General features: G+C 34.1%; 1 protein-coding gene across 1 annotated transcript in view; it reads right to left on the reverse strand.

The window, feature by feature from the left end:
* Positions 1-27,923, reverse strand: part of LOC127551549 (cilia- and flagella-associated protein 43-like) — a 150,460-nt gene that overhangs the window by 82,226 nt on the left and 40,311 nt on the right. Inside the window, exons 8-15 of the mRNA XM_051981355.1 lie at positions 26,931-27,001; positions 24,679-24,810; positions 19,645-19,761; positions 15,481-15,561; positions 12,203-12,351; positions 4,673-4,776; positions 3,837-3,977; positions 2,626-2,798 (exon numbers count right to left, since the gene is read on the reverse strand). Coding sequence (XP_051837315.1) covers positions 2,626-2,798; positions 3,837-3,977; positions 4,673-4,776; positions 12,203-12,351; positions 15,481-15,561; positions 19,645-19,761; positions 24,679-24,810; positions 26,931-27,001 — 968 coding nt within the window. The remainder of the gene's footprint in view (positions 1-2,625; positions 2,799-3,836; positions 3,978-4,672; positions 4,777-12,202; positions 12,352-15,480; positions 15,562-19,644; positions 19,762-24,678; positions 24,811-26,930; positions 27,002-27,923) is intronic.

Below are 27,923 nucleotides of genomic sequence, written 5' to 3' on the forward strand. Positions count from 1 at the left end.
TTAGTCCATGGTCACACAGCTAGTAAGTGTCTGAAGTAGAATTTGAACCCAGATCTTCTTGATCCCAAGTCCAGAGTTCTCATCCCTCCATCATACTGCCATATGTGTGTGTGTGTGTGTGTGTGTGTGTGTGTGTGTGTGTGTGTGTGTGTATTTAACATCATAAAGCATTTCCTTCTCCTTTTCTTTCCACTAGACATATAGCTTGGGATCCATAGCACAATCTTAAAGTCCCTTCCTCTTAGGGATTTCTTTTTTCCTTTTCTACCTGTAGGCAGCTTTCAGCAAATCCCAGAGGGAATCAAAACTAAATATATTATCTTTTTTGCAATTCATCCAAGACATTTGGGGATTAAAATGCTATACTAATGAATTAAGAGGAAAGTGAAATAAAATAATAAGGAACAAATTATAAAAGCATAAATATGTTTTGTTGTGCCATCCTGTTTGCCACTCTTCTTTCCTTCTAAAGTGAAAATCCTTATCATTCTTAGGCAGTTCTCCTTTCTTCTCTCCTCACCCCCTCCACTTCTTTCCTGGTAGTAAGAAGTGATGAAAGGAATGGGTTTAGAGAAACCTATAAAGAAACCTAGAACTCATGTGGAGTGAAATGAATAGAATCAGCAGAATAATTTACACATTGTAAAGATAAACTCTTTGAGAACATTTAACTCTAAACAATGCAATGAATTACCAATAACAGTTAGGAAGACTCATGCTTATCTATGCTATCCACTTCTGGAGAGAGAGGGAATGGATTCAGAATTCAGAATGAGATACACTATTTTTTATTTTTTGACATGGACAATATAGAGATTTGTTTTGCTTTACTATATATACTTGTTACAAGGGTTTTGGTTTTATCTTTTCCTCTAAGATTCCAAGTTAGAGGGTAGGAGGAGGAAGAGAAAATAAATGATTGTTTTTAAAAAAAAAACAAGTTTTTTTTTTTTAAATAAAAAATGTTAACTTGTTAAATTTCTTTTTCTAAAATGGGACTATTTAATTAATTTATTTTCTCCTTTGTTAATCTGGGCAATCTGTTATGTTTTAGTAAATATTCATGATTTCACTTAAATTATCAGATTTATTGGCAAACAGTTGGGCAAAATAGCTCCTAATTATTGCTCTAATTTCCTCTTCATTGGTGTAAAGTTCACCTTTTTTCATTTCTGGTATTAGCAATTTGATTTTCTTCTTTCCTTTTTTTAATCAAATTAATTATTTATATATATATATATTTTTTTTTTCATAAAACCAACTCTTAGTTTTCTTTATTAGTTTAATAGTTTTTTAATTTTCAGTTTTATTGATCTCCCCTTTTATTTTCAGAATTTCAAATTTGCTATTTAATTGGGCGAATATGTCCTTTAATGAGTTCAGTGTCTGTCTCATAGGAATTTTTTTTGGGGGGAGGAGGGTGAGGCAATCCAAGGTTAAGTGATTTGCTCAGGGTCATACAGCTAGTGTCAAGTGTTTGAGGCAGAATTTGAACTTGGATCCTTCTGACTCCAGGGCTGGTGCTCTAACCGCTGCACCATCTAACTGCCCTCCTCCTCTTTTCCCAAAGATCCTTTATTGACCAGAGTAGGATCACTTGACTGTTTATATGTACACACACACACACATACACACACGCACACACGCGCGCCCCTATAAACAAACAAGCCAAGTTTGATGGCATGGCATATAAGAATCCCTTAATCCACACCCTGCTCTCCCTGCCAGACCCTCTAATTTCCATGAATATTGAAGAGAAAGGGCTCCTCACTAATTCTTACCGCACTCCCTTTAGGAAAGAGAAAGGAAAAGGGGTTCCAGTGCCAGGCCTACCCCTCCCCCCAAAATCAACAGGGATCCTTTACTAGGAAAAAAAACCCCTAGAAACCAAGGGAAACATTTAAATATGAAAACCAAACAGGTATATGAGGGAGTCATAGGTCCAGGGAGAAAAAGGAATGGATTTTTGCAGGTCAGAGAGGGGAAAGATGTTCCTAGCCTTCACATCGGGTTGGGAGCTGGGGTTCCAGGCTCACCCAGTGAGTTTGCATTGCAAAGAGTGAGCTCTTTGTAGATCTGCAGAGAAAGTTGGGCAAGTGCAATACGAAGGGGCCACACACTATCGTTATTTTGTTTGGCCACATCTGGAAATAACCCATCACTGGTGAATCTTCCTTCACTGCCTTAGCCTTAATAATATACTTAGGACACAGAAATGAGGGACCTCCAAGTAAATAGGGTTTGGTAGGAGCTCCTTATAGAAGATATCCACAATTCTAATCTCTGACTATATATTAGAATTCAATAAATATTTTGATGCTCCCTCAAATATCCTAACTTTCCAGTTCTTCAGTCTACTCATTTCCCATAACCTCCACCTTATCTCAGCTAAACATAGAATAGTCTTCACCCTTGATCTTTTCTTGACTAATATATTTATGGATTATTTTATGATGAACTTCACATGAGATTAATATGAAGCGAAGATCAGCAAGGAATATGTCAATTAAAATCTTTTGGAAATGAGCCAAGAAAATACAACCTAGTCCATATATTTTATTTGACTTTCTTATTAACAAAATGATATATTTATATTTTGCTATATTAATGGTAATAGAAGAATACCTTGGGAGGAATTCCATAGACACAGATATAAGGGACATGGCTACAAAAGCCAAATATTTTTTCACAACTAAAATCCAAGACAGCAGAGCTTAAGGGATGATCTATTTCATACAGGGTCCTTGCAAACAATTCATTTATCAGTCTCCCTCTTTCATCACTATATTTGGCAGCATCTATAAGATTTGGGGAAGAGAAGAAATCACTTTTGTTATATTTGGAATTTAATTTTTAAAGCCAGTAAGGATATTATATAATGCGCTTTTTATGAAAAATAAAAAAAGTCTGAAAAAGGTCAGTTAACACTTAAAAGGACCAGATACATCAGATGACAAAAACTGGTTTGGCCTTCAAGGTCTTTCCAAGTTATAGTCCTTTAAGCAACACTAGTTGGTGAAATAAATCTGAGTCTTTTAGAATTATTTATACATTCTGTTTTCTTCTCCAGTATTAATTTTAGAAGGACCAAGTGCATCAATTGACAAGAAAATATATTTGATAAGTTTTTTTCCTATCAATGTAAATGTACTTTAAATACAAATAATTCTAAGCAGATATAATTTTCCTTTGAAATAAGAAAAATTCATCTTACTATCTCAATTTTCCTTGTGGATAAAATAAACTGTATTGTGCCAATTGATAGAGATTGGTTCTTTCAAAAGCTATTCTAGTGGTTAACAAGTTGTATGCAATTAGGCAGATTACTTATGTTCTTGGGATTTAGAAAACTCAATAATAAAATAGATATGTAGAATAAAATAACATGGGTATACAAAGATACCAAAAACAAATATAAAAGCTGCCTTATACTACTCTAGCTATAGACATCATCTATAAATATATATACTTCTATTTATACCTATTAACTTCTTTTGCATCTACAATAAATCAATTTGGAGAGTTTATTTTTTTAAACCATTTTTTTGTTGTTGGAAAAGCTTTTCTTACATCCTTGTTATTAAAGATAACTAGCATCTAACTGAACTTCTTTAAAGTACATTTAAGGCTATGAAGAAAAAAATAACATAGAATAATCTGATAATTTGGCAGTAATTTCAGTTCTTTAAACTTTTCCAATAGACTGAAAAGAAAAGGCCCATAAGGAAGTTAGTAATAGTATGCTTACTACAAAATAGTAATATTTAATAATTTGGCACTTCTAAATAATTAAACAAATCAACTAGTAATAATAAAAAGTTATTTTCCTTTATTACCTGTTGAGACTTTATCAGTCAGAGTGAACATTTCTATCTTGCTTCTTTTATTTTCTGAAGATTCTACAAGGACCATTACTCGAATCATATTAGTTTCCCAATCATAAACTGTAGTTATTTGTAAAATGTTATCACTAACAACTGAAAATAGATATTAATAGACACACACATAAATTGTCATAAAAGATCATTTTAAAAAATTTGCTTATTCAAATTAAAATTAACATTATAGCTATACTTGATTAAATGTCTGTATTTGAAACTTCTGGGTGGGATGAATAGGGTTTTATTTTTACAGTAACTCTACAATCCAAAGTATATATTTTATTCATAAAATAGCATAATCTTTTAGCAAGCCTCTAAGATTTTAGATTTATTTTTTGACATTTTACATTTTGAAAATGGTGGTAAAAGGGTATGAAAGAAGTTTTCATTTGTGTGACCTAAAATTATTTCTATTTCCATTATACCTGAAGCTTAATATAATTTCAGTGATTTATGTAGGGGCAAATAAAGAATTTGTGTGTAACAAAACATGAGGTAGAGATCTTCATTAAATGTCAAATATTAATATTAATATAATCATATTCAAGGAGGAATGAACAAAACCTATCATTTGAAGCCAATAAGACATTGGCTGTTGAAGGCAACTTGTCTCAAAATTTCTGTGTTTGAAAAACTTTTTATTTATAAATATGTGAAAAGTGTTATAAACTTCAACATCATAGTTGTTATGCTCAATCATAGTTTATTCATTTTCAAAACTTTGACCTTTTTTGTATGAATGACACTAAAAATATTTATATTAGTCAATACTACCTTGGTATGTATTTTACCTGTAAATCCAATTATTTTGAATGCTTCTGAGGCTTTGGAACTTAATAAGAAGATATGTTTATCAGATGTTCCAACGATCAAAAATGCACCATGCTGGTCAAAACTGGAAAAACATAAATTATACTGTAGTTTTTTTCTTATTATAAGAAAATATGTGAAAGGAACCTTAGAGATAATCTAGTCCAACGCTTCCCCATTTTACAAATGAGGAAACTGAGGTCCAGAGAGATTAAGTGATTTGCCCAAAGTGACAGATAACAGGGGGGCATTAGTAGCAGACCTGGAATCTAAACTAAGGTCTTCTGACTCCCAATTTGGTCCATGACACACTGCCTCATTACATTTCTTAGACTCTTGCTTATTAAGAAGTCCTTCCTTATCCTCAAATGGATCTGTCAATCTGTCATCTTATGTAGATGTTCTTACAATCATATACATGAATAATGCATCCAAGCTTGAGCAGCTCGAGTCATTCTTTATCCATGTCTTTACATAACTACCACGTGGTAACCACTCAATGTTTTGGGAGAGTTTCTCATTTGCTTTTGATATCAATAGAATACCAGTGGAGCTCACAGATTGTCCATCAGTTATTGCTTTTTCTCATTATTATTTTCTTTTTCAACCATACATTTCTTTGGTGATGTCATTTACTTTATTTCTTCTAAGTAGTTCTTATTTATTAAGTATCATTGGCTATTCACACTGCCCTTTGCTTAGCACAGAGCTTGGCTCATAGTAAGTGCATAATAAATATTTGTTTATTGACTGACTGATTGATCACATGACTCTCCATTGCTTCAGAGATTGTAATTTTCCATGACTTGAAGAAATACTAGAAGAAAATTGGTATTAAAATAATATTGGAGGAAAATTGGTATTAAAAAGATGGACCTTTGTTTCAGAGAAAAGTTTGAGAGTAATTAAAAGAGTTTAAAACTTTTCAGGGTCAAAACTACCCATTTTTTTTCATTCCTTGTTTAATCCTGGAAACAATTGTCCATTTGTAGCATCTTTCTTTCTGTGTGTGTGTGTATATATATATATGTATATATGTGTGTGTGTGTATACATATATATGTAATATTGTATTAAATATACCCACACATGCATGCACATGTATAGACTGATGGAGCATTTATTAAGAGCTGCCTATGTGCACAGTACTGTATTAAGCTCTAGTAATATAAAGAGGAAACTAAGACAGAGCTTGCCCCGAAGGGTATATCACATTCTAACAGGAAGACAATCCACATGGAAGGATCAGCTGTACATCAGAAGGAAAGGTCCCATGGTTCTTAGGGTGCAGTGCCAAAAAAAGATCATAATGCCTCCTCTTTAATGTTATTTCCAATGCTAAGGTCTGTCAATTTTACCTTTACGGAGTGTTATCTGAGAGATTTTGCGAAGTGCAGGAGAAGGTGAGGTGGTCAGACCCGCCCTTTAGGAGAACCACCAGAGCTGAATGGAGGAGAGAGCCAGGAAGCAGGCTGATGGAACGGACATGGGGGGATGAGGTCGCGCTCCCGCAGGGCGGTGGTGGCCCAGAAGGGAGCGCTTTTGAGAGATGATGCAAGGGTGAAATTGACAGCTCTTGGCAATAGAATGAATGGTGGGGATGGGCTGGGAAATGGGCTGGGCACATGGGGCATGCTTGACAGACAGTAGTAACAGGGAAGTTGGGAGGTGAGAAGGGTTACCAGAAAAAACAATGAGGTCCACTTTGGACATGTTGAATTGAATGTGTGCTGGATATCCAGCTGGAGATGTCTGAAAGTTGAGAATCATCAGCACAGAGATAGTAATTCAATTCATGGGAGCTGATGAGATCCACCAAGAGAAATAATATAGAAGAAAAGAGGGCACCCAAGAGAAATTTATAGGGAGCACTTATGGTTAGAATATGAATTGGATGGGGATCAAGGAAAGGAGACTGAAAAGGAAAGGTTAGATAAGTAGGGAGGAGAACCATGAGACAATGGTGTCCCAATCTACAGAAAAGAGAGTAACAAGGGGAAGAAGGTACTCTGCTGTATCACAGGCAGCAGAGAGGGTAAAGAGAATAAAGAGTATGGAAAGGCCGTTGGATTTGGCAATCATTGGAAACTTTGGAAAGAACAGTTTTGGTGGAATGATGAGTTTGAAAATTATATTGGAAGAGGTTAAAAAGACAGGAAAAATGGAGGCACCTATTGTAGAGGGCTTTTTTGTAGAGCAGAAGAGATTTGATGGTAGCTGAGACAGAAAGATCAAGTGAGAGTTTTTTGAGCATGGGCAAGACACGGGCAAGTTTGTGGACAGTAAGAAAGGAACCAATATATGAACAGAGGGGCAGTATGTTGGAGAAGATGAGATGGAACAGGATTGCTTATGCAGGTAGAGAATCTAGCCTTGGTAAGGAGTAGGATCACTTCTTTGTCACCTCTTTGTATGATATGGGACAAAGGGGAAGATAGTGGCAGAAGGCTTATAAGTGCTATGAGATGAGGAAGAAGAGAAGAAGAAAATCATGGAAAATAGTCTCAATTTTTTTCTGTAAAATATGAGGCAAAGATCACAGCTGAGAAGGGGAAGTCATGAGAGCTTTGAGGAGGAAGGAAAAGGTTTGAGGCATTGTAAATAGTGCAATAGTGAACTGATAAGCAGCAAACAATCAGGGCCTAGTTAAAGTTGTATAACAGATCTGTGGTGATCTTAATCATAATGGTCGTGTGGTTTTCTCTACCTTTGTTTCCACATGTGAAAGACAGAAAATGAAGAGGGGATCCAAGGCTGAGACTTGGCAGGATACACTGGTGAAATGATAAGGGGGCAAGAGACTTAGAAGGACAGGGTAGAGTTGAACTGGTTCACTGTTATGGGCCAGAACTCTGAACTTGAAACAAAGATTTCTTACAAGGTACTAAATCAGTGGAATTGATAGAGGAAATAATTTTCTAATTTAGCATGGTTCAGTATGATTGATTTAATCCTACAAGGAGATGTTATAGAACAGAACTTGAAACAAGGTACTAAGTGGAATTGAGGAGACAGTGGTTAAATCTAGTTTAGCATTGATTTAATCCTACAACAAATAATGATTTCCTAGTGATATAATGATTGGTGTGTACTCAGCGTGGGGCATATAAGCAAGAAGCTCTCAGGCTAGGAAGAACAAGCGCACTAGAAGCTTTTGGAGGCTGAGACAGATTCATTCCATCTTCCATCTTTGTGGTGGCTGGAGGCTGAAGCACAAACCTTTGGATTCGGAAAGATTCAGAGGGCAGAGAAGGCAAGTGGGAGCTCAAACTCTCGGAATCAAATAGAGAGATAGACCTCTAAGAAAGCTAACTGGTCCCAGGAAAGGAGACAAGACTTTGAAAGAGACAATAAAGGATTTGGACTTTAACAACCCTGGCTACTCCTGTGGTGATTACTGAACTGAAAGGAAGGTTGCTTCCAGAGACCCCAAGAAAACCTCAACAGAGAACATTACATTTTAGAGAGAACACTACAATTCACCAAGTTGGCAAGATGAGGAAAACAGGAGAGAGTGATTAAGTGCAGGGGAGGTAACCTGGAACTCCTCATTATGGAGGTCAAGGAACTTCTCATGGTGGGGTTGAAAAGTAAAGGTGAAAAAGTAAAAGGGAAGACAGAAATGGTGCATTTGTAAGTACTGGCCAGATTAAGAGTATGACAATCTGTTTATGACTGAGATATGGAGGAATAGATCATAGGGAGTGAATAGATTAAGAAAATGAGTGATTAGGATATTTGAGATACCTTGTACCCAAATACACATTGGGTACATAAAAGACATCTTATTGGAAGAGAACCTTTTAAGGAGAGCACTTTGCTATTAAAACAATTTTTAAAAAATCAACAAATAATAAACAATGGAATCTCTAATTATGCATAACTTTTAGCCAATTTTGTGACAGCAAAGTTGTGTCCTACTGTGGAATACCACGTACAAAACCCTACATATTTCATTCTAAAGAGCCTCATCAAGTATGACCTCAATGCATATATGTTTTCATGAAAAATTTACTTAGATGACTAACTTTTATACGACACTTTAAAATTTACTTCACATATATTACCTCATTTAATCTTTACAACAATCTTATAAATAAAGGAGGTGCTATTGTTATCCCCATTTTATAGATGAGGAAATTGAAGCTGAGAAGTTAAATTACTTGTTCAGAGTCACACAGCTATTAAGTGTCGGCAGATTTTGAACTCAGATCTTCCTGACTCAGTCTATACTTTAATAACCCTTATGCCCCTGCCTGGAAAAGTAGACATGTAAGTCAACAGCATAAATCTCTTCTATAGACAATACGATTAATCCAACTACTTTTTCTTTTTATGGTCTCTTTAGACCTCTTCTTAATTACAATCTGAGATATGATGATTATACATTACAAAGTTAATTACAAAAATTTTGACAGATCTCTTCCATTCTTCTATTTTCCCATTTTGATTTTTAAATACCCATAAGATAAATTTCTTTACACTAGTTTTACATTTACATTTTACTCCTCTTTGCTTTCTGAGGTAATCCTGCTCAATCTTCTGCTATCCTATAAAGTTTTACAAGTGAGTTTACCTTCTATATTGATATTGCCCTTGGTAGCCAGATTTACCCACTTGACAAGTCAAATATTTGCTAAAGTTGTTTTAGTCTTTTTAGGTGTTCTCATTATGACAATTGATTTAAATTAATTACATTTCTATATGAAATTATTGTAATTGGTCCCTATGTTCTTTGTTCTATCCATGTCCTATTTTTATCATCAATTATATTTAAATAATTCAGAATTCAGTTGGTTAGTTACCCATTACTTCTTTTCTCAAATAAAAGAATTCATCATGTATAGGTATAGAACTTTCATGGAGACTGCAATTATTTGGTCTCTCTGATCCCATATTCCTACTCATAGCTTTTCTAGCATGTTATGTGCCATCCTCATTTCTTCCTATCTTTGCAATGAAGTGATTGAGTATCAAAGTATGTATTTCAATTGGTAGGCCAAGTTTCTCTACCTGTTCATTCTCTATAGTAAGTATTGATTCATAATCTACAATGATTTTCATAGTCTTTTTGAAATACTTATCATGAATCCTGCAATATAAGACAATCTAATAATCTCTGAAATGATGTTCATTGCTGCTTTTGTTTACGCTGTAAAACCAATTTCAACAACTTCTTTTGTCTCTCCATTGAGAACTTGTGAACCAGACTTCTATTTGGAAACAATTTCATTTTTTATTTCAATTTGTTTACCTTGAGAATGTTGAGAATGATAAAATTCAGTTATTCCAGTCATTCAAAAGCTAAACTACTTAAATTTGTAGGCTGTCTTAAAAAATGTAACCTTTGTGATTTTTTTGCTGCACATTCAACTGTTGTAAAAAAGAAAGAAGTCTTTATAGGCTTGAAGGCCATTTTTGTGTTTTTCTTCATTGCATGGATTACTGTGACCAAAGAATTAATGAACAGAAAACCTAACATTGCAATCAGCTAGTTATCCTCCTCAGAAAATAGAATAGTCTTTTTCTAAGGGCATTATTTATAGCCAATATGAACTTGCCAGAGTATATGCTCTATTGGCATAGCCTTTAAGGAGCCAAAGTTACTTAGGATTAGGGCTTTCTATATCTTTTACCCACTGGTGGTAGTTCTATGCCTTTGAGGCCACATTGAGCATATCTAATCCATCTTCCATGGAAATAGAATGGACTTTTACAATTAATTCTAAATAAACATAGTAAGTATAAGAGGATAATATGTTTTCAACATCAGCCTCTCTTTTGAATGGTAATTTTAAGTATTTTCTTTTATAAAATATATAAATTTATTTTCTATGATGGAATTTATATTTGTGAACCTTTAAGATGCTATTTTATAATATTTTTGAGGTGATGGGAAAACCATCATAACCTGTCTTCTTTGACAGTGAAACCTTATTTGAGAAGACAAAGTATTATTATTATTATTAAAATAGATTTCAGGAATTTGTTCTGCCTAACCAAGAGAGTCATATAAAATATTATTGACTGATTTCTCTAGAAATGCCCTACTAATTCAGATTTCCCTTGTGGAAATAAGCATCATTTTGATAATGATAGTGACTATAATAATTTTCAAGTGTACTTGAATAGTAAGATCTGAAGCATGAACAGAACCCAAATTTTTTGGACTTCAAGTCTAACCCTCTCTTTGTCATTTACATGACAACGAAGTTCAGAGAAGTCAAGTGATTTTCCCTGGTCACACATCTATCTAGTCATTGTCATAGTTTTAGATCTAGTCTCTAAAAGCCTTCTGTTCTCTGCACCAGATAAGGTTTTGTTATTCTTTAAACTCAAAGGGATATTGAGGATGTGAAAAAACAAGATGAAGCTGTTACTTCCTTAGAAAAGAGGGGCGGAATTCACCTGGCAATCTGATCTAAATCAAGTTTGAGAAAGATGAAGACATTCTCAGATTAGGTCAGAAGATTTTGCTTCAGAGGCCCAGAGAATGATGGTGTCTTATGAACTCAACCCTATTTTATTCCAGTTTATTATTTCTGAATTTATAACTTTCTTTTCCCTTGCAAATTAGCTCTGCTTAGCCCCAAAGTGACTGGGATGTAACAGAAGAATTGAGCATTATACTGGGAACAATAGATATTCTTAATGGCAACTTTGGGGAAAGGGGATTCCTCATCCCTACTTTGGATCTCAGAAATAAAAAATCACTGCAGCCTGAGAGCCACTTAGAGATTCAACCAACAAAGAAGAAGTCTTGCTACAAGCTAATGGCTACCTCCTTTAATGACCAAGATACAAATTATATCAAGAACATGATAAACTTATTAATACATTAAAAGTATTAAAAAATCCTTAAAAGAAGTATATACTTTTTCTTTGCCTAATTAAGATATTGACATTATCTTGAGAAAGAAGAATCGACAGGATTCAGAGGAAGGAGATGGATAATCCAAAGACTCAAATTCTACATGGATTAGTTCAGTAAGTGCTTCTTTAAATATTTGAAGGGCTGTCATGTGGAGGAAAGTTTGTACTTGTGTTTGAAACTAGAGAAGAGAAGTAGGAGCAATGGGAAGAAGTTATAAAGAAGGAAATTTAAACCTGATGTTAGGAAAAATTTCCTAATAATTAGGGCTAACCAAAAGCAGAATGGGCTACAGCAAGAAATGGTGGATTCCCCCTATGAAGTTTTCAATAAGAGACTAGATGACTGTTTGTCAACCACTTGTCAAGTACATTATAGTTGAGATCCCTTCACTACCTACCTCAAAATAAGTCTTTTCCTACTTTCTAATTCTTTTACTTCAATCCTATGATAAAACATTAGCTTATAGTTAATATTTCAGTCACAGAAAATGTATAATGTCAATGAACAAAAAAATGGTTGTTCATTTCCTTAAGAGAAAAGAGAGTAAAACTGTCATCTAATAATTGAGCCAATAATTAGGCCAGTAATTAAAGAAGTCAAAAGTTATACTTACAGTATTACTTTCAGGTTATACTTACTGCACATGCTGTATAGAAGATCTGGTGAGAAGGATTTTGTGAACAACACGAGGGGATTTGATATTAGAAATGTCAAGGAACAGCACATATCCTGCAGTGGTCCCCACAGCCACTGAAAACGCAGAGGGGCAGCAAGCCATATCACTTACCTAGATAAAATTAACTTTTAACTTTAGTATAAAAAACTCACTTAAGAACTCTCCTTAGGATCTTCAAAGGTGAATGAGTGAACAAATAAGATATCACCAGGTTCTCAAATAAATTATAAACATGTGTTATATAGGATTGGGATTGGGATTGGATCAGTGGTTTTATTGGAATAATAAACTCTCAGATGAGGAGACTCCCTCTACTAAGGTACCTTTACTCTCTTAAGAGAATTTCTTAATGTACTGAGAGATAAAGTAACGTTCCCAACTTTATGCAGTTGCGATACGTCAGAGGCATGCTTGAACTCGTCTTTTTGGTTCCAAGACCCATTCTCTTCATACTACAATCCATTACTTCTCATGTAAAGTAGGAAGACCACACAAAATCATTTTTATTAAAACTCTTTGTAAATCTTATGCATGATATACATATCAGTGATTATTACTATTGTTATTTTTATTTCTGATATGTAAAGCTATTGGATGGCTAAGAATACTTAGAAATATGTAACTTTTAATGGCCATGTAACCTTATTAAAAATGAACCCATGAATATCTTAATAGTTTATGAACTATAAATTATAATTGTAATTTACTTTTAACTATAAAATTATTATTTAATTTAATCTAATCATACTATAATAATGATGTAAAAAAGTATTAAATACTAAATATGAAATATGAAATCAACTGTTCAACTTAACCTATTCAAATTCTTAAATCTTTTAGGGATAAACAGTATCACATCTAGCTTCTAGAGACAATTTGATCACTACTTACTTTCTAATGAGAGCATTTATAATAGTTGCAGATCCCTTTTTGCTTTAGAGCAGCCATGCCATTGAATGAGGACTAGTAAGGACTCTAAAAAGCCATAATTCATTTAGGATAAGGATTGTATACTCTGTAAACTCATCTGTTTATTTCCCTTTGTAATCATTTGTGTTATATTTACTCCCTTGTTTCATTGTTTTTGTTTTTTGAAAAACCAAACCAAAACAAACCTATCCTTATGTCAGTTGAAGTAAGGGAAACTTGTATTCACCTAGTCCAGGGACATTAAGGAGATCAGATTTTACTCCCTTAGAAATTACATCTAAAGCTGGGAAAGACCTAAGTTCAGTTGTGATTCCTTACCTCTTCCTAACTGGATTAATTCTCTCCCAGATATATTTTAGAAAATAGTATAAATAGGACTATAGATAGGACATTCATTTAACTGGATTTTAACAGTAGCAAGGATATTATCTATTTACTTGGATCAGAGGAAGATTTACCATGATTAGTATAGACCACTGAAATCATACATAATTGAGTCACTGTAGGAAAGTATATAAACCTTGCAAAAGTCAATTTATTTTTCTGTCATACTTTGTGATTATTATCATATATCAAAAAAGTGAGGACTGAAAAAATTCACTTAACCATCAAGCCCTAACTAAACCAAAGTACGATTCCTAGGCCATTGCTTTATCTATTTTACTATATTGCTTGTGAAGTATAAGTTTTTATTTACAGTAAGAGTGTAAGGAATCTTCCAGCATTGCAAGGTCTAGAAGCAGGCCCAATATGTGTGGTTCTAGGAGTCTTGTAATATCAGTAAGGCTACATACTCGTGCCAACAAAGGAAACTTGGATGAAACAGAACTGACTCCTACATCTCTCACCTCCCTTCACTGATGCCTTCTGCTTTTTCTTTTTCATGAAGCTAACTGGCTTATTGCTGTTGTTAATTGTTTTTACTATTGTTTCTCACTCCGATTGTTTCTCACTTCCTATCCCAGACAAATACTGTTCAGTGATATGAGGACTACATATTTACCCCAACCTTCTTTGCAGTCTCGTACAGGGAAGCATGGGATGAAACACAGCCATGCTTTCTCCTCTCCCAAGTTTCCATGAAATGAAGTTCCTTCAAAGTCGTTAAGTCCCAGAAACTTCAAGAACTGTGCATAATACCTACAAACAAATGCATTTCCACTCTCCCGTCCCCCTGCTCGTTTCATTGTAAGCTTGACTATGCTACTGAAACTTAGATAGTTCTGGTTTCATATTTTTTGGTCTTATTTCCCCAAGTCACAAAAAAGGCAAGAGCCATGTCTTCTACTTCTTTTGAATTTCTAATAGCATATAGCAAACTAGATACACAGAAGTTTATTGTACACTTAATGAATAAGTAAGATAAATGAATTAAAAATTATTTTCTTAGTCTTGTCCAAGCTGAATTCTTTACAACATGAAACTGGAAAATAACTTATTCCATTTAAAAAATATTATTTTAAATTATTGTTCTCCGTCAGTGGTAGTCTTTATCAAAGATAAATGACAATACCTTGGTGGGGTTTTTGGCAGCCTTATTCTTCAGTTATGACCAGGCATTGTGCAAAGTGCTAAGCTAAGCTTAGGGAGTATCATGAAGTATCCAAAGGTGGGACTGTTGCAGAAACAATAAGGAAAAGTTGATACTAGAACTGTTGTATCAATTCACCTACCTAGCAGGTACCTGCTGCCATCAAAAAGGGAAATAAATACATTCTATCTTTTACAATTTTAGGGTTAGAATGTATAATAAAATTTGTTTTTATTATGAGTTGTCCTCTGTTTGACTTTCTTCTCTATTTTTTATACCTTATAATTCTTATAATTAAAGTACAGTGCTTAGCGTCAGAATCTTCAGAACTAAAATTTTAATTTCATTAAAGAAAGGGGCCACATCATCTTTACACCACAGTAGAACTTCACAATGCCTAGAACTGCTTCATGTATCCATTTAGCAAGTAATAATATTAATGAAAATTATAAGAAGCATAAATAATGCTTTCACCATTCTATGACTTTGCCATGATGTGCTATTTTACTGTATTGCAGAATATAAAAATGCTTTACATTATAGTTATTTTGACATTATAATCAACTATAATTTTATATAAAAAGTCATTTTACACACCAAAGTTAATATATATTATATGTATAATATATATTACAATACATATTATATATATAAAGACAAATATATATATATATGTTCAAAGAGAATGTCATTTGTAAGGAAGATTAGTTCATGTGAAAATGAAAAGGGAGACTGCCATAGTATTCAACATGAAAAATACCTACTTCTTATATACATACCTCTGTATAAAGGCATAATCTACTGATAAGATATCCATCTTCTGTCATCCAAATATAAAATTCTCCTAAAACGGTTATTGACTGTAAGAGAATTCAATAATAAAAATCTATAGTTATCAATATGGAATTTACTTTTTATGAAAAATGAACTTTTTCCATATTTTGTTAAGACAGGTCAATCTCTACTGGTATATCTTGAGATGTAACCATTTATACAAAGGAATGATTGTTGAGTCAGGATGAAAATTTCAACATCAACATATGTAATTTAAAGATGAATTGAATATTACCTTTACTGAGTAAAGATATGTGTTATTTTTAATTTGTAAATTGACTAATACAATTGATTAGAGGTAATTCTATTTGATATACTTGCATGGGACTTTGGAAAATTCACCATAGTTGTCTCTATATTTGTGTCATTGCATAGAATTAGTGCTTAAAACATAAGAGATTTCATGGGATTTTTGTTCTGATACCTCTTCTGGATAAATATGAAGAAAAAAAGGCTGAGAAGAGTGACTTTTTGCCTAGTATAATGAAAAGAAGGATCAATTATGTATCACTTTGATTAAGATCTTGAATAAAATTTTATTGGTTTGGACATTTCTTGAGAATGAAAAAGGTTTTTTCTTCAGAAAGGAAATTAGCTTGAAATTCAAAACTCTTTATATTGTTTTATAGGATTTACAGCTGGAAGGGACCTTAGATTTTATGTAGTCTAACTTCTTTGAGAAAATTTCCCCCATTTTATCTCTCCTCAGAGTGCATCTCTCTCATCTCTTCATTTTTTGGGAAATCATTCCAATGTAATTGAGTCACATCTATGCCTTCCATGTAAATAAATAATTCCTCTTAATGGGTCTAATAGTGATTAAATTCTTAGGAATTACATGAAACATCTTCCCATATAGGAATTTAAGAAGTTTAATATTCTTGAATCCCTTAGGATTTCTCTTTCATGTTTACATTTTTATGCTTTTCTTCAGTCTTCTGTTTGAATGTCAGATTTTCTATTTAACTCTATAAGTCTTTTCATTAGGAATACTTGAAAGTTTATTTCATTAAATATTTATTTTCCCACTGAAGGATTATACTTAGTTTTTCTGGGTAAGTCTTTATTGGTTGTAATCCTAGTTTGCCTTTCAGAATAACATATTCCAAGCCATCCACTACTTTAGCATAAAAGCTGCTAAATCTTGAATCATCTTGACTGTGGCTCCATGATATTTGAATTGTTTCTTTCTAGATGCTTGCAATATTTTCTCAATATTCTGCAATATTCTTCAACTATAATATTCATGGCAGTTTTCATTTTGAGGTCTCATTCAATAAGTGATTGACGGATTATTTCCATTCTAGTTTGCTCTCTGGATATAAGATATCAGGGCAGTTTTCTGCATAATTTCTTGAAATATAATGTCTAAGCTATTTCTTTATCATGTTTTTTTTGGTAATCCAATAATTCCTAAATTATCTCTCCTTAATCTTTTCTCTCTGTCAGTTGTTTTTCTAATGATATAGTTCACATTTTTTCTCTTCTATTGACTTTTGAAAATATTGTTTCTTGTTGTCTCATGGATCAGTTGCTTAATTCCAATTTTTCAAGAATTATTTTCTTAATAAATCTTTGAAACTTTTTTTTCTATTTGGCCTATTTTGCTTTTTAAGGAGTTCTATTCTTGAGCAAATTTTTATGCCTTTTTGCCATTAGGCAAATTCTGGTTTTGAAGGTTTTCTTCCATTTTTTGTGCCTCTTTTTACCAAGCTGTTAATTCACTATTCAGAGTTTTACCACTCATTTATTTCCCTACTTTTTCCTCTATTTTTCTTTTTTTTTTCTTTAACTCTTCAAAGAATTCTTGTTGGGCTTTATATCCAGTTATCATTTTTCTTTGAGATTTTGTTATAATTATTTTTATGTTGTCTTCTGAGTTTGTGTCTCTTATTTCCTGCTACCACAATAGTTTTTAAGGTTAAGTTCCTTTTTTTGTTGTTTGCTCATTTTTATAAGCCTATTTCTTGACTTTGAATATTGGTTAAAATCAGGTTCTGCTCCCTTGGTGTGTGTGTTGAAGGGGGAGAGGAGGGTGAGAGGAAGCATTGTCCCAACCTTAGGCCTTTTTGTGCCACTGTTTTCAGAGCTAGTTCTAGAAGTCTGCAAACTTGGGTGTTTCAGAGGTTGGTGTGATGTGGGGATAGGTAGGGATTGCTCTGCAGCTTTGCACTCTGTTCTTTATCCAGGAAGGGTCCCTGGTCCTTGCAGCCATAAGCATTAGCACTTCTCTTGATCCTGGAACCTTGCCCGGATTTCCTGTTTCCTCTCCACTGCAAGATCGAGCCCCCTTGGAGGCTTCCTGCTCCTTTGTGGCTGATCCCACATCCTCTCCACCCAGAACTGATAGAGGCAGCAGAACTGCCAGTCAGCCCCAGCTTCACCTCGTGCCAGCCACAGCTCATCTCTTTCTGTCCAGCTGTCCTACTCCCTGCTGTTCTTTGGGTCACTGCTACCGCCTCTACCTGTGTGCCTTCCAGGCAGCTTTTTACCCTGCAGTCACAGACCTCCCCCTTAGACTGCCTACGTTTCCTTAGGCCAGAAAAAAGGTCTCGTCTAGAACTCTTGCTGCCTCTGCCACAAAACTTGATTTGAGGCATTATTTTAAAGTTGTTTGAAGAGGAATGTTGAGAAAGTTCCACTGGGTTGCTGTCACAAATCTGTCATCTCGGTTTCATGCCACCGCTAACACAATTTTTTCATGAACTTGTTGGTAAAGCATTTCAATAAAAAAGTTAGTTTCTTGAGTTAATCACAACCTTTCCATCAGAGTCAATGAAGGGAAATCTATTGCCTAAAATACATCTGGGGCAGCTAGGTGTCAGAATGGATAGAGTCCTAGGCCTTGAGTCAGGAAGACTCATCTTCATCATTTTAAATCTGGCCACAGACACTTACCAGCTGTGTAACCCTTAACAAGTCACTTAACTCAGTTAAGTTTGCCTCAGTTCTTCATTCATAAAATTGACTGAGAAGGCAATGGCAACCCCCTTCAGTATCTCTGCCAAGAAAACCCCAAATGAGGTCACAGAGAGCTAGATACAAGTGAAAAATGACATTCAAACAACAAAATAATCTAGATCCTAATGGTTTGAATAGAATGAAACAAATATGTCAAAGGATGTTTTCTCCTTTTTCATGTGATATATTTTAATAACTTCATTTTTTAATATTTGATATAAATGTCTTAACTTAAGGAAAATACCAGTCCAAATCACTAATAATTAGATAGTAAATGTAATAATGATAAATCACTAATAATTAGATAATAAAATACAAATTGAAACACCTCATGTACCTCCTCATATCCATTAAATTGGCAAAAATGACAAAAAAGGAAATGAAAACTATTTGAGGCACTGTGGGAAAAGAAGCATGTTAAATGCATGATTCACAGAATTGTGAATTGGTAAAGCCATTTTGAAAGCACTTTGAAATTATGCTTCAAAAAGCTGTTAAACTATGCATACCCTTTGACCCACATACACCACTAGTAAATCTATATCCCAAAAAGATAAAGAGGAAAAGGATTCATAGATATGAAACCACAGCAATTATTTATATTGTGTCAAAGAACTGAAGAAAAGGGTGACTATTGATTGGATAATGGATGATGAAGAGGATGATTTCAAAGAAACCTGAAAAAACATGTATGAACCTTTACAAAGTGAAGTAATCACAAGCAGAAGAACAATGAATACATTAATATTGTAAAGATAATCATTTCTGAAAAACTTGGGAACTCTGATTAACATAAAGAACAATCACATTTCCAGAGGAAACATAATGAAAGGTGCTGCCCACTTCCAGATAGAGAGGTAATGGGGGACTCTTAAGAATGAGGATTATGGAATTTTTTTTTTTATTCCTCCTTTTTGTGTACATGGTCAGTGCAGAAATTTGTTTTGCTTGATTATGCATGTTTATAATAAGTTTTGTTTTTCTTGCTTTCTTAAGGGGATGGAGGGAGGGCAGTGAACTGGAAGTGGGAGGTAGAGAAAAAAATTAAATGAAATTAAAGCACATGTTTATGTATATATTTAGGTATTCACAGTTCAGAAATTTCAATGCCACTACATCTCTAAATAGAGCAGAAAAAAATTTCTCACCATGCAGTATTCATTTCCAAATGTGACAAAATCAATTGCCTGTACTTTGCCACCAGATGCATCCAAAATTGTTTCAAGTTTTGGCTTTTCATCAAAAATGTAGGAAAAAACAGATCCCTGTCAAATACAATTTAAGTTAAAAATCATTTGAAAACAACATTTGTTGCAAATTCTTGAGGAAATATATAACTTTTGCATTTTCTATTTGAAATCTTGATAAATCTTTGAAGAAAATAGTGGTGAATTCACATATTATTTTACAAATTACAGATTCAATGGCTAAAAGGTTAATTTACCTCTTAAAGAGCTCTGCCTAAAATGTGCACAAACGTAGTTACAATGATAAAGCCAAGCCTGAAGTCTTCTGGTTTCCTAATAGACCAACTGACCAAATTTAACCATGAATTTCCTCTTTAAAAAAAAAAAAAATATGATAGCAGTTGGAGCAGTGGTTTACATCTGTATAACATTTAAGTTTTGCACAGCTCTTTACACACAATCTCATTTGAACTTTATAACAATTCTACTTTGCTGCATCATTGTAGTTTGAAAGTTCATGAAGCTATGTATAAATTCTGATACATCCTACCAAGCCAGAAAACTTCCAAATATAGGCACATAAATGGTTATTTGAGCACCAGCCTACTCAAGTTCTTCACTAGAAGGTTTAACACCATACAATTTACTTTTCATTTGTACCAATTCATAGAAGACAAAGAGGCTATGATCTGTATCGATGGAAGAAGTATCTACACTAATTTGAGTTTCATTGGTCTTTCAAATATATATTCATGACAATACTTATTTCAAAGTTTATCAGTTAGGAAATAGAAAATTAAGATGAAGAGTCTTCTGGACCAAAAGAAAAAAGCAAACAAATAACTGTTTTTAGACAGACTTCAAAACTAAGCCATGACTTTGTGACTAATGAGATTGAAGTGAGCCTAGGGCAAGAAAATTCATTCAAGATGTAAACTATAATAATATCAAGATCTCATGTCACTCTCTCATTCAAGGTAGAAAGGGGAAATGTTGAAGGAAGGATGAGGTAAGATGTAGAGGGCTAGAATTCCAAAAAAGTATGCTTCAATAAGAACCGGGCACTTAAGACTAATTACCTATTTGCTATGAGATAATGACTCTATTAGCATATATTTGGATAATGGCTCTTCCCAACCATCTGTGCTTGCTAAATGGTGTTAAAATAAATTGTAATCAAGGATTGGGAGGGGTTGGGGAAGGAGAGGTCAGGGTGGGGGGAAGAGGAGGAGAAAGGCTGGTGACACCTGACTCCAGAATCCAGGATTCTGCTTGTCTGCCTCCTTCACTTCTCCCCATAAAAACCAAGGACTTTAATTAATCCTGACTCTGGCTGACCAGAGGCCTCCAGGGAGCAGCCCCATACTCTACAGTAAGAAGAGGCTCTTGACAATTATTTAGTTCTCCCTATGCTATTTAGAGGAAATAGGATGCAGGAAAAGGCAATTCATGGCAATTACCAAAGGATATCTTTGTTTCTTCTATTGGAAGGCAGACTATTTAAATATCTTTCATCTGAGGTTCTTGTTCTGTATCTTGAATATTCTCCTTTCTAATAGGAAGTCTTATTAATAATCAATAAAGCTTAAGTAAAAACCTAAAGTGCCTATGGAGTTAGTCAGTTATTCATGCTTCTCTAAGTTGCTAAGATTCAATTTGGCATGAATTGAAACTTATTGGTGTTTATGAGTTGCTTCTGCTTGGCTATTATTAAATTGAGATCTCAGCTCATGTCTATCTCTTGTGGGAGACCTGTTCTGGCTCCTCCGCTAGTTACTTCTCTCTCCCTCCTCACATGTTTACAGGTATTTTTGTGCTTATCCATGTTTACATAGTTAGTGGCCCCTCTAGGCCACTTATGTGCAGCTTGTTTCCAAGGTTAACCACTTTCAGGTTTAAGGTACTCTGTCCCTCTCTGCATTCCCCAAACTATGGCTCAAGAGCTCCATCATATGTACCTTTTGTAGTCGGCCAATTGATAAAACGGTATCAAAGTAGAGGCGTTCGCTAAAATACCGTAGCAGGAATAATAATAGTAAATATTTCTCAAGCACCTGAGGGGTACTCTCCACAGCATCAGTGGGAAAAAAGGGCACAGAAAAGGTTAAGTGCAGACATAGAGAACACTAGTAGAGAGGCACAAACTTTAGGAACACTGGCAGTAATTGGCCCCTGTAGTGCTCCAGAACCCCATGACCTGTCTCTTCTCTTGTCTCTGAAGGACAGACTACCCTGCTGAATTCTCTGAGCCATTGTTCTCTGCAGCTCAACTTGACCCTTCATGCTTAGCTAATTGTGTCATCTTTTAACATGATAAGTAGCTTTGCATTTCCCAGCTGTCTTCTCCACCTAAATGTTTTGTTAGCACTTGACTCAACAAACTAAACTGTACTCTGTTCACTTATATTTCCTTTTCCCTGTTTCTTTCAAGGCATTACCACCTTTTTAGTCACTCACATTTAAAACTTCAGAGGCATCTTTAAATTTTCCTTTTCCCTTCAATCTCACACATCCATTTGCCAAAACCTTTCGGCATTGTCAGATAATAACCTCCTTGAATTTTATTCTCCATTCAGATTGTCCTATCATGTTTCTGACCTGTCTCACAACTCTGCTTTTCAAAAGATCTATTCTTCATGTCTAGAATGTATTCCCACCAGTTGAAATCCTTTTTATTTAAGAGCCAGAATAGATGCTATCTAGAAGGCGCTAAAAAGTCTTCCTTAGTTGTTCCTAACATTTCTTATCAGAAAATTTTGTTGAAATCTCACCTTTACTATTTTTTCATTATGTCATTTATAAAAACTTATTTGAAGTTATATCACATTCCCTCAGCAAATTTCATTAAGTTCCTGAAACTTTACTGTTTTTCATTTTTCTGTTCTTAGTAGGGAGCACAAAGGCTAGAAGTGAGTAATGCATTTCATAAATATTTTAATCAAAAGGAATTAATTAGCAGACTAACCCAAAAATGGGAAAAACATAGCTACATGTTGAAAAGACCTAAGGTGTTTGGGTGATAACAAATTAGTAGTTACTAAAAAAGGTTAATGAATTCTTAAATTTCATTTAAAAAAAGTATTAGATCCTCTGTATGTTGCATTGTTCAGATGATATTTGGATTATTACATTCAGTTTCAGATACTATATTTGAAGAAGGATAGCGATGAGGGATTTTTTAAATTGCCATATTAAGAATGATTGTGAGAACTTAGTTGTATTTAGCTTTGAGAAGAAACTAAAAAGAGATTATAATTGTCTAAAAGTCTTTCATATAGGAGAGGAGACAGGGTCATTCTGTATTACTTCATAGGAAAGAAATATTTCTTTTGCTTGAGAGATAAATTTTGATTATATAAGAAGCTTTAATAACTACTGTACTCTATGGCTGGATTAATTATAACCAACATTTATTAAGAATTTAATGTTTACAAAGAGTTTTATATATATTATGTACTTTCAACTCTGTGAGATAAATATTATTGATTTTATTATCTATTTTGCATTGAGGAAACCTTAACTTGCTTATGGCCACATAAGTAACTAATACAGCCAGCATTCACTATAGCCTACTATCTTGGAAGAGCTTCATAGTTAGATTACTTAAGCAGAAACATAAATGCCATGCATTCGGGATGCTGTAGATCAGAACTTCTTAAAACTTTTTCCATTCACATCCCCTTTCACCGAGAAATTTTTACATTATCCCAGGTTTATAGGTATATAAAATAGGTATATGCATAAAAATTTACAGATAATAAATCATAACTTTAGAAACTCACATTGTTACTTGACTGAGGGTAACCTAGAGGGGGCAGCTACATATATAAACATGGATATGCACAAAACACATATAAACAAGGATTTGCACAACAATGTGAGGAGGGAGAAAGAAGTAACAATCTGATCTATTTCTTCAAATCCTCTCCAGAATTTTCCTATTTCTGTTGTTCCAGTTACACCATCATTATTCTAAGTCATCCAGGTTTAAATCCTCAGAATCATCCTTGGAAAGGAGGAGGGCTATCTTATCCTCTCAAACTAAAGCTCAAGAACAAAAGATGGACAAAGACCAAAAAGTATGAAATTTAGATGGGCAGACTCAGTTTTGTCCACAGAAGAGGTCAATTCAACAGCTAGGAGTAAAAAGGAGGGTCTCCAGGGTTTGAAGAGAGAGAAGATTTGGAACAAGCTTGAGGAATGTCAGAGGGAGTCCCTCCAAGATGGCAATAGAAATTAGAAAATGTGGTTTTTCCTATCCACTTGTTTTCTGATTTCTTCTGGCTGCATCCAGCAGGTTGAAAAAAGAAAGCAAATGTTGAGGGTGACCAGAGATTTTGATTAGTAAAGCAAAAACAGTGGAAGATAAAAGAAACAAGGATGGGATAGAGTGCATTGCTGAAGTACCTAACTGGAATCAAGTTTGTTTATGATAATGACCCAAGAACAATGATAATAGCCTGGGAACACAATAACATGTGACATTAGTAAAGTATAATAAGAGAGAGGCAGTGTGATGTCAGTCAGTTAATATATGTTTAAATGTCAACTATATGCCAGGGAATATATTAAGCCCTGGAGATTAAAAATTTTTTAACCTAATTAAGGTTACACACAAAAGAAAGTTTAAAAGGGGAAGGGAGAAGGAAGAGAAGGTCCTGGCTCTCTATCCTCTATTCATATGATGTGATGACTTCAGAGCCCAAAAGACCTGGGTTGAAATCGTTTCATTGACATCTACTACCTCTATAACTCTAGGTAAATAGTCTAATCTCTCATTCTTGAGATATATACCTCTAGACTACTCTTCTAAGTCATAGATGGCCTATAATGTGCCTTAGTGGAAGATTTCCTAACGTGGGAATTCTCTTAAGTGGATAAATTAATATATCCTTACAGATTCACATATGATTACAATAAGCACCTCAATAAAAGAATTTGTTCTGTGATATATAATATTAGCATTTTATGACAGGAATTCAACATCTTACTTACATTTTCTGTTTGAAGTAGTATTTGTGTATAATCAGGAGAAAATATAATATTCTTCACAGAGGTTTGTAAATTAATGTGGTCCTTTATGGTATATTTATTTTCCTTGATATTAATAGAATACAAAATGCCATCCTAGATGGAAAAAAATAAAAAAAAATACACAAAAAAACCACATGCTTGCATAATGGACTTTCTCTACTAACCTGGTCAAATCAAGGATTTAACAATCTATTTCAGGAGATACAACTTTCCTTCCCATCTTAATGAAATTCTATCTATTTTCAAGGGTTAGCTTAATTCCTACCTCCTCCAAAAACCCTTTCTCAGCTCTCCCAATCTTTATTGTTCTTCCTATCTTCTGAATTTCTATAACACATTTTAGTCTTTTTACTTTTTTTTTAATTTATTATAGCTTTTTATTTACAAGTTATATGCATGGGTAATTTTACAGCATTGACAATTGCAAACCTTTTGTTCCAATTTTTCCCTCCTTCTCCCCACCCCCTACCCCAGATGGCAGGTTGACCAATACATGTTAAGTATGTTAAAGTATAAATTAAATACAATATTAGTATACTTGTCCAAACAGTTATTTTGTTGTTCAAAAAGAATCAAACTTTAAAATAGTGTACTATTAGCCTGTGAAAGAAATCAAAAATGCAGGTGGACAAGGGTAGAGGAATTGGGAATTCTATGTTGTAGTTCATAGTAAGACTTCTAATTAAATAAAATGCTATTTTCTTTGAAATAATTGAACTCTATTTTCTTCTGTGTCTCATGGAGATGGGTCTTATTCATACTCAAATTATCTCTGCTGTTTTGAACTAATAAGTTCTCATTGTCTCTTTATGTTCTTTGAGGGCAGATACTATGCCTAATTTTTTGGGAGGGATCCCCCATAATAGAGCTCAACACAAAGTAGGCAGTAAATACTATGATCAGACCTAGGCAAACTTAATTGACCTTTAGTATATTTATTTACTGCTGATTTACCTACAGAAGATTTTGTAGTTGTTGTTCCAATAGATAAATTAGAGTAGGAAAATTATTGGAAAATTAGTCCATATTCCCTTAATTAGACTCGCTTGAGATTAAAATATTATTAATTTAAGGTGTTTGGGTTTAGGGCTTTCTCAGAAGACATAGATCTAAAGCAAATTATAACTATACCCCACTCAGTCCCATTCTTTATATAAATAGGATGAAATGGGTATTCAAAAGTTTTGAAGGAGGAAATACTTTATCAAAACAGCCAGTGGGGCAGGTAGGTGGTGAAGTACTTGGAGCTGCAGCCCTGAAGTCGGGAGGATCTGATTTCAAATTTTCCTTCAGATTCTTGACACTTATTAACTGTGTGACCTTGGATAAATCACTTAATATTGTCTTGTCAAAAAGCACAAAAAGACAAGTCTGAAAAGGGGAAACGCAGAGTCCTGGATATGTTTGGTTAAGGAAGTATACTGTAGACTGACTACACCTCAGAAAGTTTTATTTTTGTTTTTTAAAGCACCAAGTGAAGGGGCCACCTATTTTTCTTTTGGTTCATTCCCTCGTGTGTGTGTGTGTGTGTGTGTGTGTGTGTGCATATGTGTTTGCGTGCACGTTTGCGTGCATGCGGGTGCACACCAAAAAATTAACTTGCTGGGCTACAGGTTTAGTTTGTGGCTAAGGAAAAGAGAAAAGCTCTGGCCCAATTAGAAATAAATATATGACCTTGCTACCTTGATCAGCATAGATTAAGACCACAGCACTAACTCTGGTGCTACATTTTTGCAGCAATCTCTACAGCTGTATATTGAAATGGTTATCACAGTAGTTGGGAATAAAGCAGAAACAGACCAAGCTCAAGAGATGACTTAGTTTACCTTCTGTTTCATTTACTAACCACCTATGTGACATTGGGTAAGTCATGCTCCCTCTAATCTTGTTTCCTAACCTATAATATGTACTAGGTGACCTCAAAAATGCCTTCCAGATCTACATCCATGCCTGAATTACCTAAGGTGATAGTTCACGTCTAATGTTCTGAGGCCATTAAAGGATGATAGATGTGCAATTTATGTTGTTTTGGTGGAAATCCACGTTGAAGATTTCTCTAGGGCTCATTTAAAATGTGATCATCTGGCACTTCTTTTCTGTATTTTCCTTCCCCTTCCTCATCTTGGGCCCCAAGAGATAGGATTTTTAAAAATTCACATTCATTCTTAAAAGACAAATGACAGAAGTGAAAATAATAGAGAAAAAAAGCTTACATGTCCAGAAACAAACACTCCTTCAGTATGCATCACCATGGTATTGATGTTCTTAATTTTTGAATAGTTTTCTTCATTTTTTGTGAAAAACATAAAAAATAATCATAAAAAATGTTAAAGTGGAATCAATCATCTTTATATTAATGCTATATTACTTTTAATTTTCTCTAGAAACTTTCGTCCAGAATTATAAAGTTTATGAAACAGATGTAAGGTCTTTTAATTTCTAAAGCACTTTTTAAAAATGCATAAATAACTTTATTTTCCAGATATTCCTATATAATTGGATAATTAGAAAATCTTTAAACTTTCAGAGCTTTAGTTTCCTCATCTAAAAAATGGGGTTAACAATACTTACACTAATAGAGGTTGTGATTGATGTGAGGAAAGCATTTTGCCATTAGCCACTTTACTATGTATTATTTTAAATGTAACAAAAAAGACAGAGCCATAGCTTTTTCAAGATAAAGTAAAGAAATTCAAAAGGCCTTTAAGTAGGACTAAATGTAAGCCATTCAACATGTACAGTTTTCAGTCACTAAGTCTTTCAATCAGTTAGTAGATCAACAGTTATTATAAAGAGGATTCAAAAGACATGGACTAAGTGGACTTTTCTGTATTTTAAGCATTTAGAGACAGAATTGCTGGAATGTGCTTATGAAGCAACTGAAGAGCACATTTTTCGAGCTATAAAAAAACAAATCAAAAAATCAAATTCTAATATATTTGCCAAGGATCAAAATGATTGAGAGAATTGGGGCTAGTAATTGGGATAATACATGATAAACTGTCTTTTTGAGAAAAACAACAGCCCCTCAAACACTGGGATTCTGATTGCTTTGGAGGAAATTGGTCCAGGTCAGCTACAAAGGCATTTTTCTGCTTTTCCCTGAAGAACCTTATAGTGGTTGCCAAGGGGGGGCTTCATTGTCCTACACACCACAACCTAGCCTACATGTGTACATGATGGTTTCTTTGTGGAGACCTGTGGTA

The sequence above is a fragment of the Antechinus flavipes genome, chromosome 2 (genome assembly GCF_016432865.1).
Source record: "Antechinus flavipes isolate AdamAnt ecotype Samford, QLD, Australia chromosome 2, AdamAnt_v2, whole genome shotgun sequence".
In the NCBI taxonomy this organism is placed as follows: Eukaryota; Metazoa; Chordata; class Mammalia; order Dasyuromorphia; family Dasyuridae; genus Antechinus; species Antechinus flavipes.